This window comes from Aethalodelphis obliquidens, unplaced genomic scaffold, assembly GCF_003676395.1.
Source record: "Aethalodelphis obliquidens isolate GAN/ISIS:26980383/991018 unplaced genomic scaffold, ASM367639v1 scaffold32, whole genome shotgun sequence".
Classification (NCBI taxonomy): Eukaryota; Metazoa; Chordata; class Mammalia; order Artiodactyla; family Delphinidae; genus Aethalodelphis; species Aethalodelphis obliquidens.
The window spans coordinates 1,680,909-1,698,583 of record NW_020837976.1 but is presented as its reverse complement, the minus strand read 5'-3'; the positions used below and the strand labels follow the sequence as shown (position 1 = coordinate 1,698,583).

Sequence of the window (17,675 nt, the reverse complement as noted above, 5' to 3'; positions counted from 1 at the left end):
TCCTCTACAAGCCAGGAAGAGGTCTCACCAGAAACCAACCCTGATGGCACCTTGTTCTTGGACTTCCAGCCTCCAGGACTGTAAAAAAATAAACCTCTGTTGTTTAAGCCACCCAGTCTGTGGGATTTTGTTAAGGCAGCCCTAGCAGACTAATGCAATGAGTTTATTGGCCATCTCTATATCTTCTGTGGAAAACTGTCTGTTCAAATCCTTTGCCCATTTTTCAATTAGGTTATCTTTTATTGTTGAATTTTAAGAGTTCTTTATACTATATTCTAGATATAAGTCCCTAATCAGACATATGATTTGCAAATATCTTCTCCCATTCCATGGGTTGTCTCTTCACTTTCTTGATAGTTTCCTTCGAAACACAAAAGTTTTAATTTTGATGAAGTCTATTCACTCTTTCTTTGGTTGCTTCTACTTTGGAGGTCATATCTAAGAAACCACTGTCTAATTCAAGGTCACAAAGAGTTATGCCTATGTTTTAAGACTTCTATAGTTTTAGCTCTTGCATTTAGATCTGTGATCCATTTTTTTTTTTTTTTTTTTTTTTTGGCGGTATGTGGGCCTCTCACTGTTGTGGCTTCTCCCGCTGCGGAGCACAGGCTCCAGACACGCAGGCTCAGCGGCCATGGCTCACGGGCCCAGCCACTCCGCGGCATGTGGGATCTTCCCGGACTGGGGCACGAACCCGTGTCCCCTGCATCAGCAGGCAGACTCTCAACCACTGTACCACCAGGGAAGCCCTGTGATCCATTTTAACTTAATATTTGTACATGGTGTGTAGCAGGGGTCCAATTTCATTCTTTTGCATGTCAATACCCAATTGACTCAGCATCATTTGTTTTGTTTTGTAATTGTAGCTTTATTTTTTAGATTGTTGTATACCTGACATAAAACATTAAATTAATTAACATTAAATTAGACGTACACCACAATGACTGAATATCTGTAACTACTGTCGGCATCGTTTGTTGAAAAGACTGTTCTTTCCCCATTGAACCGTGCTGAACCCCTGTCAAAAATCAACTGACTTTAAATGCAAGGGCTTATTTCTGGACTCAGTTCTACTCCATCAATCTACATGCTTATTTTTATAATAGACTGTCTTGATTACTACAGCTTTGTGGTAAATTTCCAAATTGGGAAGTGTGAGTCCTCCAAATTTGTTCTTCATTTTTCAAACTGTTTTGGCTATTCTGGGTCCCTTGAGTTTCCATATGAATTTAAGGTTCAGTTTGCCAATTTCTGTACAAAAAAAAAAAAGGCAAGGATTTTGATAGGGATTGCACTGAATCTGTTGATTAGTTTGAGGAATACTGTCACATGTTAAATGTTGAATTATTGCCCCCAAAAGATATGCTGAAATGCTAATCCCCAACACCTCTGAATGTGAGCATATTTAGAAACAGGGTGTTTGCAGATGTAATCAAGTTAAAATGAGGTCATATCAGATTAGGATGGGCCCTAAATCCAACGATTGGTGTCCTTATAAGGTCGCGTAAAATCATCTTTTGATCATTGTCTATGTAAAAGACTCTAGAAGTTCCATGAGCTCAATTAACTTTCTTCTATGCCTCCTTAGGGTTCTTTCCTTATGGATGGCTAAGGTACAAATGTTGGCCTGACGAAACTAAAATAGCGAGCTGGAGGACTGTTGATGTGGCTCTCGGTATTAAATAATCTCCCTACAACTGTCTGAACTTGACTAATCAGAGACTGACTTGCATGAATTTGAAAATAAACTATGTACCCAGAAGACAAAAAAGAAGGTCATGTGACAACAAAGGGGCACAGAGACTCACAGAGGACAAGACCATGTGAAGACAGAGGCAGAGAAATGAGTGATGCATCGACAAGCCAAGGAGAGCCAAGGACTGCCAACAACCACCAGAAGCCAGGAGAGAGGCACAGAAGAGATCCTCCCTCAGATCTCCAGAAGAAAACAGTCTTGCCAACATCTTCACTTTGGACTTCTAGCCTCCAGAATTTGAAAGAATAAGTTTCTGTTGTAAAGCTGCTGTTTGCGGTAATTTGTTATGGCAACCCTAGGAAACTAATACACCATCTAAACAACATTAAATCTTCTGATGCATAAACATGAAACGTCTTTCCATTTAGGTCATCTTTAATTTCCTTCAACAATGTTATATAGTTTTTGGTATACAAATCTTGTACTTATTGGGCTAAATTTATTCTTAAGTATTTTATTCTTTGTGATGCTATTGAAAATGGAATTGTTTTTTAATTTCATTTTCAGATTGTTCATTGCTAGTATACAGAAATACAACTGATTTTTCTTTTTCTTTTTCTTTTTTTTTTTTCTGGTACACGGGCCTCTCACTGTTGTGGCCTCTCCCGCTGCGGAGCACAGGCTCCAGATGCGCAGGTTCAGCAGCCATGGCTCACGTGCCCAGCCACTCCGCAGCATGTGGGATCTTCCCGGACTGGGGCACGAACCCGTGTCCCCTGCACTGGCAGGCAGACTCTCAACCACTGCGCCACCAGGGAAGCCCTGATTTTTCTATATTGATCTTGTATCCTGTGACTATGCTGAATTCATTTATTAGTTCTAACAGGTTTTTTTGTGGATTCTTTAGATTTTTCTATACACAAGATCATGTCACCTGTGAACAGAGAGGGTTTAACTTCTTCCTTTCTCTTATTTCTTTTTCTTGCCTAATTGCCCCAGCTAGACCCTCTAGGACAATATGGAATAAAAGTGAGGAGAGCAGACATTCTTGTTTTGTTCCTGATCTTAAAGGAGAAAGCATTCAGTCTTTCCCACTGAGTATGCTGTTAGCTGTGGGTCTTTCATCGATGTCCTTTATCAAGCTGAAGTTCCCTTCTGTTCCTAGTTTATTTAGTATTTTTATCATGAAGGATGTTGGATTTTGGCGAATGCTTTTTGTGTATCTCTTGATATTATCATGTGTATCCTTAAGATTTAAACACAATTAGAGCTAATTCTATAATGTGGTTAGCAACTTAATGTTAATTTTTCTTATTTCATATATAATCCTTCCCCTAAAGAATCTCAGAAAGTTAGTTTCTTTATGTACATGTCAGTAATAAAGCTTTGACAACTATTCAATTAAACTACCGAATTTTTTCTTTAAAATACTGTAGACATACTAGTAAACTGGATATATTTTGGCCCCTAGGGACAAATAAATAAAAGGCACAGGCCCAGTCTCCAAGAAACACGAAACCCAGAGACCAAATAAATAACCATTTTAGTAGATAATAGGAGACCTAAACAGATAAATAGCGTATGCATGTACCAGGGAGGGGGGAAGAAGAGAGGAAGTAAGCATAAAAGTTCAATATTTATAGGAGGCAAAGGAGTTAATCCAGAGAAGGAGGGAGACAAGGAGGAAAGGGTATTCTGCATGGAAGGAGTGGTGTGTGCAAAGGTTACAGAAGTGAGGAAACACACGCAGTGCTGTGTGGCTGATAAGCATTAGTGTGTGCACAGGTGTCTGTGGCAAGGCAGAGCTGTGTTACCATGAGATGACGCTGGAGATATGGGCCAGAGGAGTTTTACTGTTATCCCGTTCATTCAGGGTAGACTGATGCAGTCCAACAGAACACAGAACTTTTTAGCTATACTTGGACCTAATACTGATACAATGTATTCTGCCCCCTAAAGGAAAAAAAAAAGTGCACAGAACATTGAATCATAAATATATTCATATAAATATATACACATACACACACACACACATACACTGTTCTTACTTGTTTCCCTCCACTTTACCAACATATTCCGGATTTTCATCTATTATTGAAGAGTTAGCTGTAAGAAGTTTTATTATATCACATTATTTGCTTTCTTTAAGGCTCTTTCCTCTATATACTAACTTTATTTGCCATTACTGAAAATTAAAAAATATAACCAACCTATTGCCACTTGGATACTGTACTACAATGTCATGATCTTCATCAATGCCACAAACAGTTCCAGTTGTAGTTAAAGTCTCAAACATGCCATCAGTCCATCCTCCATGACCGTGCTGCAAAGACTGTACAATTTCTAGGTCAAGATCTATATTGACCAGGTCACCAATCTGCAATCCACCAGGATTCCTGTTGCCATTCTGCTCACCTATAATTGCAGAGGGAGTTGACAAAGGAGAAGGAAAATCACAGCAACAACAGGCAACTGCACTGTTTTAAATAAGAAAAAGCCCAAGATATTTGAGTTTTAGTTACTATCTAATCTTAAAATGTTTTGAGAATATACTATGAGTATCAAATTCTAGAATTAGAGAGCTTTAAAAAAAGAAAGAAAAGAAAACAGACTCAAAACCAGAAATAATGTAATGATTTACAACAATGACTAACAGGGGCAGAATCTACAGAAGACTAGGCAACCATCTATCAGAACACAAAGTTCTGAGCATTGACAATATTCACTTTTCTGCCTGGATGACTTGCTGAAGAGCCAACATAACTAACTAAAGTATATGAAAGAGAACCCTGGAATTTTTTTTCCTCTGAAGTGCTTACTGTTATTAGTTACCAAATAGTTCTTGTGATTTTTGCCTAAAGAGCATTTTCAAATATTTCAAAGCCCATTTCTGAGATTATTTTCAAAACTACTTATGGGATACAGGATTCATGATCATAAAACACTATGCTGAGGGATCTGAAATGGGTATGCTGATTCTACACTTTCCTTGTAAAACCCAGATACAAAACAAAGTTTCTGAAAGCAAGAGAAAGAGATGATCTCCTCAAAACCGTAAGATTTTCTTCTACATTCTCCTTTTTAAAAAAATTAGGTATGCTGGAAGAGAACAGCGTTTTTGGGCAATAAGGCAAATCAAATGATTTGGAAAGAGGAACAGAGCATTCACATGAGAAAGGAAAGCATTCAGAGACTAAAGGTTTAATCAGAAGAATGTGGTAAATCTTCATCTTGCCAACAATGAAGAATCTATAAAATCAAACTAGTTTTGGTTTTCTTGTTCTTTTTTTATTTTAATGATACATGAAATTATATTTATCATATTATCTTAATCTTAGAGCTGTTCTTATATTTTCAAAGAAATTTTACAGAAATTCTAAGGAATTTATAAGCATTAAATTGTTAGGTCCTATTCTCCTTACTATAAGAGATATAACATTGATCATATAACCCAAAATTTTTCAACAATGTAAGTTTATGGTTAAAAGACAAAAGTTTCAAATATAGTATGCCATATAAATGGTATATCAATTATCAAGTCATGACAATTCTTTCAGAGTTTAAATAAATTAAAAAGAACAAATGCTTTAAAACAAAATAAAACCAAAAGAGTATGTCTTTAAAAAGCTTTAATGGTAACTAATTTTTTTAAAGCCCAATTTAAACACTTTCCCGATTCCATGAACTCTGACCCCATTATTTAGAAATTTTTTCTAGCCTGTTAACTCACCTAGCACAGGACAATGATCTCTGTAGAAAGAACCTCCTTTGGCATCCTGGACACACTTCAGGTCAGACTAAGAAAAAGAAAAGAAAGCAGAAAAATCACCCTTGAAAACTTCAACTACAGCTTAAAACCTAAAATACACAAAAATGTTCATTTAGAACATATCCTCAGCAGAAATGAAGAGTAGCTCTCGGTTAACAGTCACACTAAACATTGCTTTCAAAAACACCCATCAAAAACTATAAACTTGACCTTCAGATAGGTCATACTTTAAGATTTCTTTTAAACTTCAACATTAAAATGCCTGGATCTTTACCATTACCATACTTTCAAAAACACATGCTGGAAAAAAAGAACTAAAACAAAAATCTCGTATTTCAAAAGTACATAACATATTCCATTTTAAAGATATTTTTACCGAAAAAGAGTTCAACTCATTTGATCTTTCTAATCAATTTTATGAGATATACAAGGCAGGTATTGTATAAAGGAAATCAGCCAAAACTAAAGTCAGAAAGTAGAAAAGGAAAAAACCAAATCCAGTCTTTTGATTCCTTGTCCAGTTAATTTCCTATTTATATCACTTTTAGTCCTTACTTTACCATAACTTCGTTAACTCAAGTTCCTTCCCACTTAGCTTTTATAAGAAAGTATTTAAGTATTTGAATGGGGAGGCAGTTGTGATATAATGAAAAGTACAGGAAATGTGAACTTAGAAGAGCAACCTTGAGGGTGACTGAAAATTCAGAAACAGATTACCTAAAAGTGCCTAACAGTACCATATACATGTATAAAGTGATCAGTACATACATACTATATTAAGGAAAGGAGCTCCTTTATACAGACACATACACACACAAACACACCCCAACCCAACTCTCTTTTACAGCCTCCTTTGCCACTATAGCTCACATTTAGTTCAATCCTAGCCAAGGAGACATGGGTCAAGCAGTTTTAATATGATACTTTAACCCAGTGGTTCCACTTCTAGGAATCTATCTTAAGGAAATATACCCATAAATGTATAAAGACATATGCACAAGGATGCTTTCTGAAACACCGCTTGCAACAATGAAAAAAACAAAAAAAAACCCAGATACCCATCAACAGAAATCTCATTATATAAACAATGGCATAACCATATAATGGAATACTACTCAGCCATCAAAAAAGAATGGGATCAATCTGTATGTATACTACTCAATAAGTACCTGAGCGCACACAGCATGTAAATCTTCGTTTGAAGCAAGTTAATAATCAGTTGGAATTCTACAAAAATTCCCAATTTAAAAACAGGAAGAGGCATGAAGATAATAATGAAAAACTAATGACCAATGCTGTATACAACTGTAAAAAGTGGCGAGTAAACTACCTGTCTAGATTCACAAGGCTCGCTTTTATGTATAAAAGGAATAGATTAAGGCAAAGGGACAGTGGGATATTTTTTCCTCTCCTAATGAGCATAAGAGTTGGAAAAAAATGAAATTTTAGAATTCTTTGAATGAAAAATGTATTCAAGGTGGAAAGGATATAAAAGGCATTAATATTTTAGCATTAATATAATATTTAATTACACTCTATAAATTAAATAGCTGAGGTCAACATTTGAATAATGATCCATGACATGCAGAAATATAGGACAATCCATTGAATAAAAACTACCATTATGCTCCTTAAGCACTTAAGTAATTCAAAGTGCTTCTAGGTCAGTCATTTTCAATCATCAACACTACACTTTAAAAATACAGAGGAGGGCTTCCCTGGTGGCGCAGTGGTTGAGAGTCCGCCTGCCGATGCAGGGGACACAGGTTCGTGCCCTGGTCTGGGAAGATCCCACATGCCGCAGAGCAGCTGGCCCGTGAGCCATGGCCGCTGAGCCTGCGCGTCCGGAGCCTGTGCTCCGCAACGGGAGAGACCACAACAGTGAGAGGCCCGCGTACCGCAAAAAATAATAATAATAAAAATAAATAAAAATACAGAGGAAAAAAACTCCTTAAAAAATAATTTTAACACCTATTGTATTAAATTCTCACTTTACAGATGTTCCCTCCAATTGCATACTCATGATTCAGATGGCTGTATCCTGACAAAAGGAGATGACAAAAGAAAAAATGGAAGAATACAATAAGGGCTATTTTTACTTCCCTTCTTTCACCCGTCCAATATTTTCAGCTTTTGTGGTTCTTACACTTACCATGCCCTCAAAGCCAACTCTGTAAAGGTTCTTAGCACCATTGTCCCAGAGAACGTAGGCCGCACTATGTGGGCTTGATGCACTCCAGTCTTGGATTTCTGTTACCTAAGGGAAATTTTTGAGGAAAAAAAAAATTTTGAAAGAGGAGAGGAGAGGTTGGTTCTTTTAATTATATTTAAATCGATAAAAATATTTCAGCTACAATCCTGTGTAACAGGATCATGAAAAATACTTATTTACCAAATATATGTCACTTCTAACATATAACTGAATTATACAATTTTCCAGAATATTATAAGCTAATTTCTAAAACCACTGTAGAAATTGTAAATACAGAAGCTTAGTGATTATTACAGTGATGGATTATCAGAAAATACATAATTCAATACAAAATTTAAAATCTTCACTCTTAAAGGATTCCCTCTAACAACAGTGTATTCTTTTAAACCTATTCTTTGATAAAAAATTTAAAATCTTTGACCAAATACCCTGAAAAATTCAAGGTAAACCCACTCTCTGGTCAGCTAAACGCTGATAAGCATGAGGCTCAAAGGCCAAGTTTAAAGAAGACTTGAGTGACTTGGCTCCTCCAGCAGCACCCCTCAGTTGCCCCAAAAAGCAGGCCTTCTAAGCTGAAACACTGTGACTGCAGTGGAGACCCAGACACAATCTCTAGGCCCCACATACCAGCAGGCTGATTAGTAAGAGCGTTTAATACTTAAAAAAAAAAAATACTGGAGTTGCTATTGCTTAAGGGCGAAGAATCAACTACACAAAACTGACGCACAACGAGCACTAAACTTGGGTATTCTCAAGTGAACCAGTCTACAGCTCAGTATGGGAAGTCGCACATGAGCAACTCATTACTCTTCTCCACCCTGACACTTATAATCAACCACGCTACATAGTTACTTAGAATGCCAGGCTGATGTTAAATGTAACTTTTAAGGCATGCCCTTAAAAACAGACTATTTCAAAAAAAAAAAAACAAAAAAAAAACAGACTATTTCAAATAAGATACATAATGACCATTTAATTTTCACCCTGTACTAAAGAAATAGTTTTGCAAGCTATGTATTTTATGGTGCTTTTGTAGAGATAAAAAGTTCTTATGCTTAAAATTTAATCAAATATTTGAGCAACATTTCAAATTGTTAGTAAATGAGTCTATCTATTCTCTTTAATTTTTTTTTTTTCTAAAGGCCAAACGGCGCAGCATGCAGGATCTTAGTTCCCCGACCAGGGATCAAACCCATACCCCCTGCACTGGGAGCGTAGAGTCTTAACCACTGGGCTGCCAGAGAGTCCCTATTCTTTTTAATTTTAAAATGAATTATACATTATAAAAATATATCATATGTAAATTTTAAAGAATAATAAAAAAACAAAATGAACATCAGACTAAGAAAAAGAATATTACCAGTACTTTTCAATTCCCCTGCATGCCTCTCATCAATCCCACCCTCCTGCCTTCCAACAGAGGTAACTACCATCCTGAATGCAGAGTCCATCACTGCCATGCTTTGCTTTCTGATTTTCACAACCACTGTATAACCTTCCAAAGCAAGAGTTTCTAACTAGTAAAGTGAAACATGCAACTTTTAGCAAAAAAAAATCCCTTCTAATTCTAATATAGTCAGGTTCTATTTCATTCATTTTTAAAAATACAATGCTAGATTAAATAACTCTGTGTTTTTATGAGAGGGACAAAAAAGTATGTGACCAACTAAAAGACAAAGACTACAAACTTTAAATCAAATTCATCCTAAATTTCAAATTACTTGGGATATAAGCAAATTCATTACTCAAGCTCTGAATCACTAAATGAAATTCCTTCATTTGTTAATGATTTGGTTAATCAAGGAGAAAGTGGAAGGCATAAGAAAATAACTACATTAATTTCATACTTTCAATTCTGATTAAGAAATATGTGCGGAATGGCTGCTAAAACCATTAGGTAAAAGGTTGCTGAGAAACTCTGTAAAGGATCAAACTGACAATACCTGCACTGATCAATCTTAACGTCACCAATAGTAGGATAATCAAACTTTATATGCCTCCTGATGTGATGCAATGAAAGTACACACACAACTGATGAGGTACTCTTGACAAAAAAACCTGAACCTGAACCTGAATCTAATCATTTCTCTACACCTAACACCTAGTTTATAAGAATACAAGGCTCAGAGGAAGAAGTTCAAGAACATCATAAAGAATCAATCAGCCAAATCCAAAGAACCTTGATTTCTTCAACAAATAAATGGCATTTTTTAAAATGTTGATAATTTTTGAAGTTGGATGTTGGGTGCATGGGAATTTGTTATACTACTCTTTCTATTCTGGTGTATGTTTGAAATTCTCCATAATAAAGTTTTTTAAAAAGAAGAAAATATATCTAGTGTACCTGTATGAAATAATCAACATATATTCGAAAGCATTTGCAAAATGAAAACAGTCTTGAAATACTAACTTAGGTAGTTAAGAATACACTACACACTTTCATGATGACCTTACATCATGCTTGCCAAAGCCATGGTGCAAAGCAAAAAACCATGGTACATGTTGGCACATGGTAGGCCACAGATTGCATCAGTATTACAACATCAGCCTAGGTTGGTTTATACCCCTTAATATGGCTCATACTAGCCATATTGTTGAGAACATGTAGTGATGAGAATGGGGTGGGAATCTTGAACCCTCAAGGGAAAAAAAAGATAAGGAAAGAGGATTGGGACAGAGCAGCCAGCACTGAAGACTGGCCAGCACAGGAAGGCTTAAAAACTTTCTTCATTCACACACATGGTCAAAAAGAGTCAGACAAAAATTACATTTCATCTCAAACATGTGCTTAAATAATGTTACCCTGAAGACTTCCTATTATATTAAGTTCCCTCACTTAGGGTCACATGTGTAAGATGGTTTCATTTACTTTTCATTTTGTTCTTAAAATGTAACAAGTATTAAATCATAATAAACCAAAAATGTAATACTGATGACTCAAAGCTTCAAGAATGCCTACTTTTCATCCCCCTAAGAAGTGCCAATATAACAAAAATTCAGAAAGTTCCATTTATGTGGCTTCAGACTTTAGCTGCAACTGCTTTTGAAAAGCTGATGAAAAAAATTTTTTCCAACCCTCTGACCATAAAATTAAGCGTGAGGAAGAATATAAAGTTGAAAACAATTTTAGAATGAAAGTATTAAAAAATTTACTTCTTGTGCACTCTTGCAAAAGACATTACTAGAACGTGTACACCACCAAAGGAAAGAGTAAGCTAAGTAAGATGATGTAATGGGATACAGAAAACATGGGATCCGGGTTTCCCTGGTGGCACAGTGGTTAAGAATCCACCTGCCAATGCAGGGGACACGGGTTTCAGCCCTGGTCCAGGAAGATCCTACATGCCGTGGAGCAACTAAGCCCGTGCACCACAACTACTGAGCCTGTGCTCTAGAGCCCACGACCCACAACTACTGAGCCTGTGTGCCACAACTACTAAGCCCGTGTGCCACAACTACTGAAGCCCATGTGCCTAGAGCCCGAGCTCCACAACAAGAGAGGCCACCACGATGAGAAGCCTGTGCACCACAACGAAGAGTAGCCCCCACTTGCCACAACTAGAGAAAGTGCGCATGCAACAACGAAGACCCAATGCAGCCAAAAATAAATAAATTAAATAAATAAAATTTTTTTAAATGCTTAAAAAAAAGAAAACATGGGATCCAGCCAGGAAAGAGGCAAGGGCATCCATCAAAGGGAGCTGCCAGGATGACTGCTGGGTACCAGGCATCAAGGGCAATCTGTCTGAACTGTAGCCATGTGATTCACAGGCCAGACATGCTGAAGGCTCTTATCACCCAGATGCCCACTGCCATTGCACCATTTTATCAACCTAAGGTCACACTGCCTGAGTGAGCCTGACCCAAATTCTCCACTGTACTTGGCTTGTTGGACTATGTAATGATGAGGTTCCCACTCTCCCCTCCACCCCCCATTCTCTGCCACCTAAATCAACTGAGGTCTCTCATCTTACCCCACAGAATATTCTGCTTTGACCCACTCCTAAAACTTTGAGGTGGACCATGGTAAGCTTAGAAGCAAAACATGCATAGTAACTCATGTCCTCTGACCATATTCCTGTCCAGTGTCCTGCACTTGGCCCATACTTCTGCCTTGCCTGATGTCCTGACCGTGCTGATCCCTGTGTTTCCCAGGACTCACTAATGAGTTCTTGCAGAGCTTGCAATTGGGAAAGGGTAAACAGAAGACTTTTAAAGGTATTCATAACATTCTATTTTTTAATCTGTAGAGTAGGAAAAAAAGTTTGCTTTTTAAAATTTTATTATTATTCTTTAAGCTTTAACATACATTTTATACATCCTATGTGACACAGTATTGCTATGATTACAGAAGTTGTTAACTGCACAAAGGGCCTTGCCAAGGAGGAGAACAGAGGCTGACCTCCAGCCTGAGCTCCACTTACCAAGACCTTATGCACGGGGACAAGGCTGTTCCTGTGTCCACGCTCAAAAGGGTACCTTTTCTCTACCACTGGCTTGCCAAGCATGTCCCCACATCACTCCATTCATCCAGAGGTGGTGCCTTTCCCAAATTCACACTCGTCTATTTTTCTTTTTAGAAATGTGTTTCTCAAACTTTAATGTACATCTGAATGACTTAGGGCTCTTGTTAAAATGAAGATCCTGGGGCTTCCCTGGTGGCACAGTGGTTGAGAGTCCGCCTGCCGATGCAAGGGACACGGGTTCATGCCCCAGTCCGGGAAGATCCCACATGCCGCAGAGCGGCTAGGCCCATGAGCCATGGCCGCTGGGCCTTTGCGTCCGGAGCCTGTGCTCCACAACGAGAAAGGCCACAACAGTGAGAGGCCCGCATATCGCAAAAAAAAAAAATGAAGATCCTAATTTAGAAAGTCTAGGAGGAAAGAGACCTATTACCTATTATACTTCTAACAAGCTTTCAGGTGACACCAATGCTGCTGGTCAACAGGCCACACTATAGTCACAGAATTTAGATTTATATTTCTGGTTGTCCATCTCCCCTAATTAGAATATAGGTTTCAGAAGAGTAGGAATTTTGCCTCTTTTGTTTATTCCCATAACCCTCATGCTTGGAACAGAATCCTTCACCTAAGTGTTCAATAAATATTTACTAAATTAAAAAAAAAATTGCTTCCTTAATAAAAATCAAAGTACTTAAAACATATAGGCCAAAATATTTCTGTCCAACTTCCAAATGTTAAAATTAGACCTTATTACTTGAAATTAAATCAATATAACAATACTCTGAATTTAGAAAACATCTATTTGACAAAATGTTTAAAAATCTCAAATTCAAAAGAATCTATATAGCACCAAGTTGTACAGAAGAGGCTTTCGAGTTCCTAGGAAGAGTTCCTCAGATGACAGAGACTCTAAAATCATCATTCCTTAATGCTAAAAACAATATCTTAAAGAAGGTAACAGAACTGATATTAATTGACTTCAAAATCTCAAACGTGAAATGCTGTTCATTTCAGTACATCTAGCAAAACACAGAGAATACACATTTAACACGTGACTGACTGAATCAACGAATGCATCATCAGCAAAAGCAACATGAAATCCAAATAAGTAAAACCAACAACCCATTCACCCTAATATCTCTGGCTACCCCAGCCCGTTAAAGAGGCTGTACAAAATTCCCTTCAGAATAACTGCTATAACTGACCCCTAGACAGCTCTACACACCTCCTGAGAAGGGTAAGTTAAGTGGACTGAATAACAAAGTAGCTGCCTATTACCCCTCAGAAACAGACCTTTGGGGGAATGGAATATAAAACAAGTACATTCAAATGAAGTTTTAATAACAAGAAAATCAAGAGCATGAGATACCGCTTACCGCTTAGGACTAGCCCAAACAGGATGTTCAGAAAGGCATTCTGGGCAACAAAACGGCCACATGAAGCCTGAAAGTGGAAAGGTAAAATCTACCCTACAACCTTCTCACGGAACGCCAATATGTACGACAGAGCAGGAACAATCTTTTTTCTTCCGGGGGGAAAAAAATGAAAACTTAAGAAACTGTTATTGGCATTAAAAAAATGGGCCAAGAAATTCAACTACAGTAGTTATAAAATCTACTGAATATACAATATTCTAGAATAACATGATGAATCAAAAACAATTTTTACCTTTCCCCTACGTCCATTTCCTCCATCCTGATCTTCCCACTGCCAGTCCACTCCTCGTACCACTCTGGCACCTGCAAAGATCCCTCTGGCTGTAATCTTCTTAGATTTTCTACGAGACTCTAACAGAACCCTAAAAAAAGTATTTACTTTCAAATTTATATAAAAATAGGTAACAGCAGTTTATTTTTTAAAATAAGATTATAAAAAAGGTTATTCTGAAAATATAAAAGATTTTTCTTTGTTCTGGTTAATACCATAACAGCACGGTACAGGAACACTTTCCACGTTACACAGGTTATGATGATGAAGACATTAGTAGTTGGAATAATAATAATAACGGCTAACATTTACTTAGCTTTTCCTATACATAAAAGCACTTACACAGGTATAAAGTCTGTTACAGTCCCTAAGATGAAGGTATTATTATTCATTTTACCAATGAGGAAACTAAGTCCCAAAGAGGTAAGTAATTTGCCCAAGGTCACAAAAGTTAAATTGGAATGGAATCAACACATGAATCCAGTCTAACCACTTCAGAGTATCACCACACTCTTCAATACTTTAGAGATGGCAAATTCAAATCCCTACAACTGTCAGGCAAGTACTACAAATGAGGGCCTAAGAAAGACAGCACCACAGCAATGACAAATGGCAAATGGCACTTGACCTCAGGCTGGGGAAAACAATAGGGAGTGGTAGGGACTTTGGTGAACTCCAGAGTATGATTTGTCTAAAGGGTACAGGTGTTCCTGTGCTTCAGCCAACTGCTGCCAGGAAAAAATGCAGAACCTGTGCTGACAGTCTTTGGAGCGTGGGGGAACAGAATAGGGTTAGAATTCATGAACCTGATTTTTCTGTGAAATCACCCGATTTTAAAAGGTTAGCAATTGTTCAAAAATTTAGATCACTGTGTAAGTCAAGTAAAATACATCTGTGGCCTGGATTTGACCTACACTAAACTGTCTCTAAAGTAGTGTATACCTACAAGAGACTACAGACCTTGAAAAAGATGCTATACTCAACTATCTAGACAAGCATGGTTTTCCAAGGCCTTCTATCCCTTATTCTTCTACATCCTTCTCATTCCTAAAAATCAAAAAGATTTGGGGTTTTTTCTTCTGCTCTGCTTTTATCTCATTATTCTGTTCATTTTCAGAATATCTTTACTATACCCTAACTTTAAAAATTGTAAGCAAAAGACAAAAATAAATAATCTGTTGAAAGTTACTCACTTAATAAATGGCAGGACCAGGATCTGAACCAGGACAGTCTGACACAAAAATCCATTTTCCTATTACTCCTGCTGCCTCCTTGTCACTGACTTGATTCTTGCTCCTATGCATTAGTCATAGCTACATGAGAATACTCAATCACCTGACACTCTGCACCCATTCACAATTAACACCCTTCTCTCTTTGCTCCTAAGACACTTAATATACATCACTATATACAGTCTGAAACATCACATGATAATCACTGTTAATCAAATAATACCTTAATTCGTAAACTCCTTAAGAATAACGTCTTATTAATCTTCAAATTTACACAAGTGTAGTCTTAATGCTCTGTAGTCTTAATAAATGTCTCTTGATTCAATAAATGGGCTCTAGTGTTCCCAAGATAGAATGCATACAGAGAAAACAATCAGCCTCCTTTGGGCCACCCTTTCATTTCCAAACACTGAGCAGTGCCAAGTCTCTACACTAGAGAAAGAACAGCTCAGATTATCCTGGAAAAATACATGTATCTCTATCTTCACAGAGCTCTTTTCTCGCTATGTGGTAGGCCTGGTCCACATCTAGCCTGGTAATTGCTACTTCTTGACGAAACCAGCTGTCAGAAGCTATTTCCTGATCCTATTTTTAATGCTGAATGGTATAAAAAATTCAATAGAAACAAGGAATTGCAATTGAAAAAAAAAATGGATTGCCATACCGCTCACTTCCTGGTGTAGTAATTCTATAAAAGCGATGCCTTAAATGATGTTTATCTCCATGATAACAAACTGTGCACAAATCATAATTTGTACACTCCGCACATTTCCATCGAATGCCAATGATTGGTTGCTGGCGGCAGGTATCACACATGGTTCCATCATGCTTGATGCCTATTAAAACAAGGATACACGCTTACATTAATTACAAGTATTATTTATTTGAATATTATTCCCTAAGGGAAAAAATAAGAACACAGCATTTTACAAAATAGTTCAATAAAACAAGAAATAATATTTCGAATGTACCATATATAGTTGCAAGATAACATATTGCAAATATTTTAACCAGTACAAATTATAGACTAAATATTTTCTATCCCTTCTTTTTTCACTAGTAAGAACACTTCTCAGTAGCACTTTCCTTGCTCTCATCCACAAACTGAAATTTAGGTTCAATCCAGAGAAAGAAAGAAGAATCCTTTATCACCAAGTAGATGTTTCAGACTTCAAACACACAAAAATCTTTTGAGGAATGTGAACCTATTCTCCAGGTAAAATTTCCAAAAGAAAAGACAGTTTTATCCTCATGATATCAGAAACAAACTATCAATTAACTTTAGCATTTATCCCTATGTATTGACAACCTTTTCCCCATCAACAGTAAACTTTAGACAATGATTAGCAAGCAAGTTTCCCAGTTTGGGAAACAAACTTGCGTTTGTGTTTGTCGTGGGTTTTCTTTTTTCCTTAAAGAACTACAAGAAATTAACACTAGAAAAAGAAAACAAGCACTTGGTAATATAACCTATACTAAAAATGTTCACATGGATAGATGAGATACATGTTAGAACTATAAAAGTTCCACTATAAATCAATGAAAATAACTGACATTGTAGGGTAATAAGTTTGGGGAATAATGTTCCTTTACTATTCTACTAAGATCACTTGTTCAATAAATTAAAACTAGGAGTTTTTTAAAACAATGTGTGGCCTGTGAACATCAGTGTCACTGTTTCATGACACATGCTGTATGGTCATGCCCAATGTTGAACTACAAACAAGGGCTAAGTTGTCTGTACAATACTGACACTCCCCTAGATCAAGTTCTGGCTCTGTCAATAGCTATCTCTGTGTCCATGAAAAAGTCATTTTAACTGAAGTACTTACATATAAAACAACAGTATTTATTTCAAAATATTTGGTGGAGAGGGAGGGGAAGTAAGGTGCGTTTAGATGAAACAAGATTGCTCGTGTTGAAGTTGGGTAACAGGTAACATGGGGGTTCATTATACTATTCTCTATTTTGTATAAGTTTAGAGATGTTCAATAATTAAAAGAAATGAGTCATTTTAGTTCTCAACTTCCTTTAGAACCTCAACTTCCTTTGGAGGAGGTAATATGTTCTTTAAAGGAAAGGTATGTTCTAAGAATAAAATGAGAATGTGAAGTACACGCAAGAACTAGAATACAACAGTAGTAATACTGTAGCTAAACTCTGCAAGAACTAATACACTATTGCTACTTCCTGGTAAGGGGAAAAAATCCTACATAATTCATTTTCTATATCCCAGTTTAAAATCCCTATGAGTAAGGAAACCAGATTCTAAATAAAGTACCCTAGCTGAGATGGTTAAGAAGAAAAAAGGGGGGGAGGGAAGGAGGAAGAATGAACACTGAAAGGAAGCTGGGATGTCTAGTAAACTACAAAAGAGCATGACACCAACACCAAATATGTTTTATGTGCAATCCTTCTGCAGTCTCCTACCACACAAATGCCTGGCTGTAGAGACAGAGAAGACAGCAGACATCAGTACCTACTGATTCATTCAGTAACTATTTCTTTACTGCTACTGTGGGCAGGCCCTCTGCTGCTTTCAAATATCACTCTTGCTATGGTAGGAAGAACAGAAAGGAAGAAAATAAAAGGGGCT

At 37.0% G+C, this 17,675-nt stretch overlaps 1 protein-coding gene across 2 annotated transcripts in view; it reads right to left on the bottom strand.

Annotated features, from left to right (window-relative positions):
• MIB1 (MIB E3 ubiquitin protein ligase 1) overlaps positions 1 to 17,675 on the bottom strand; it is a 119,028-nt gene that overhangs the window by 83,800 nt on the left and 17,553 nt on the right. For both annotated transcript variants that reach the window (XM_027127585.1, XM_027127586.1), the window contains exons 2-6: positions 15,744 to 15,915; positions 13,809 to 13,938; positions 7,618 to 7,722; positions 5,427 to 5,493; positions 3,907 to 4,111 (exon numbers count right to left, since the gene is read on the bottom strand). In XM_027127585.1, the coding sequence (XP_026983386.1) occupies positions 3,907 to 4,111; positions 5,427 to 5,493; positions 7,618 to 7,722; positions 13,809 to 13,938; positions 15,744 to 15,915 (679 nt within the window). The remainder of the gene's footprint in view (positions 1 to 3,906; positions 4,112 to 5,426; positions 5,494 to 7,617; positions 7,723 to 13,808; positions 13,939 to 15,743; positions 15,916 to 17,675) is intronic.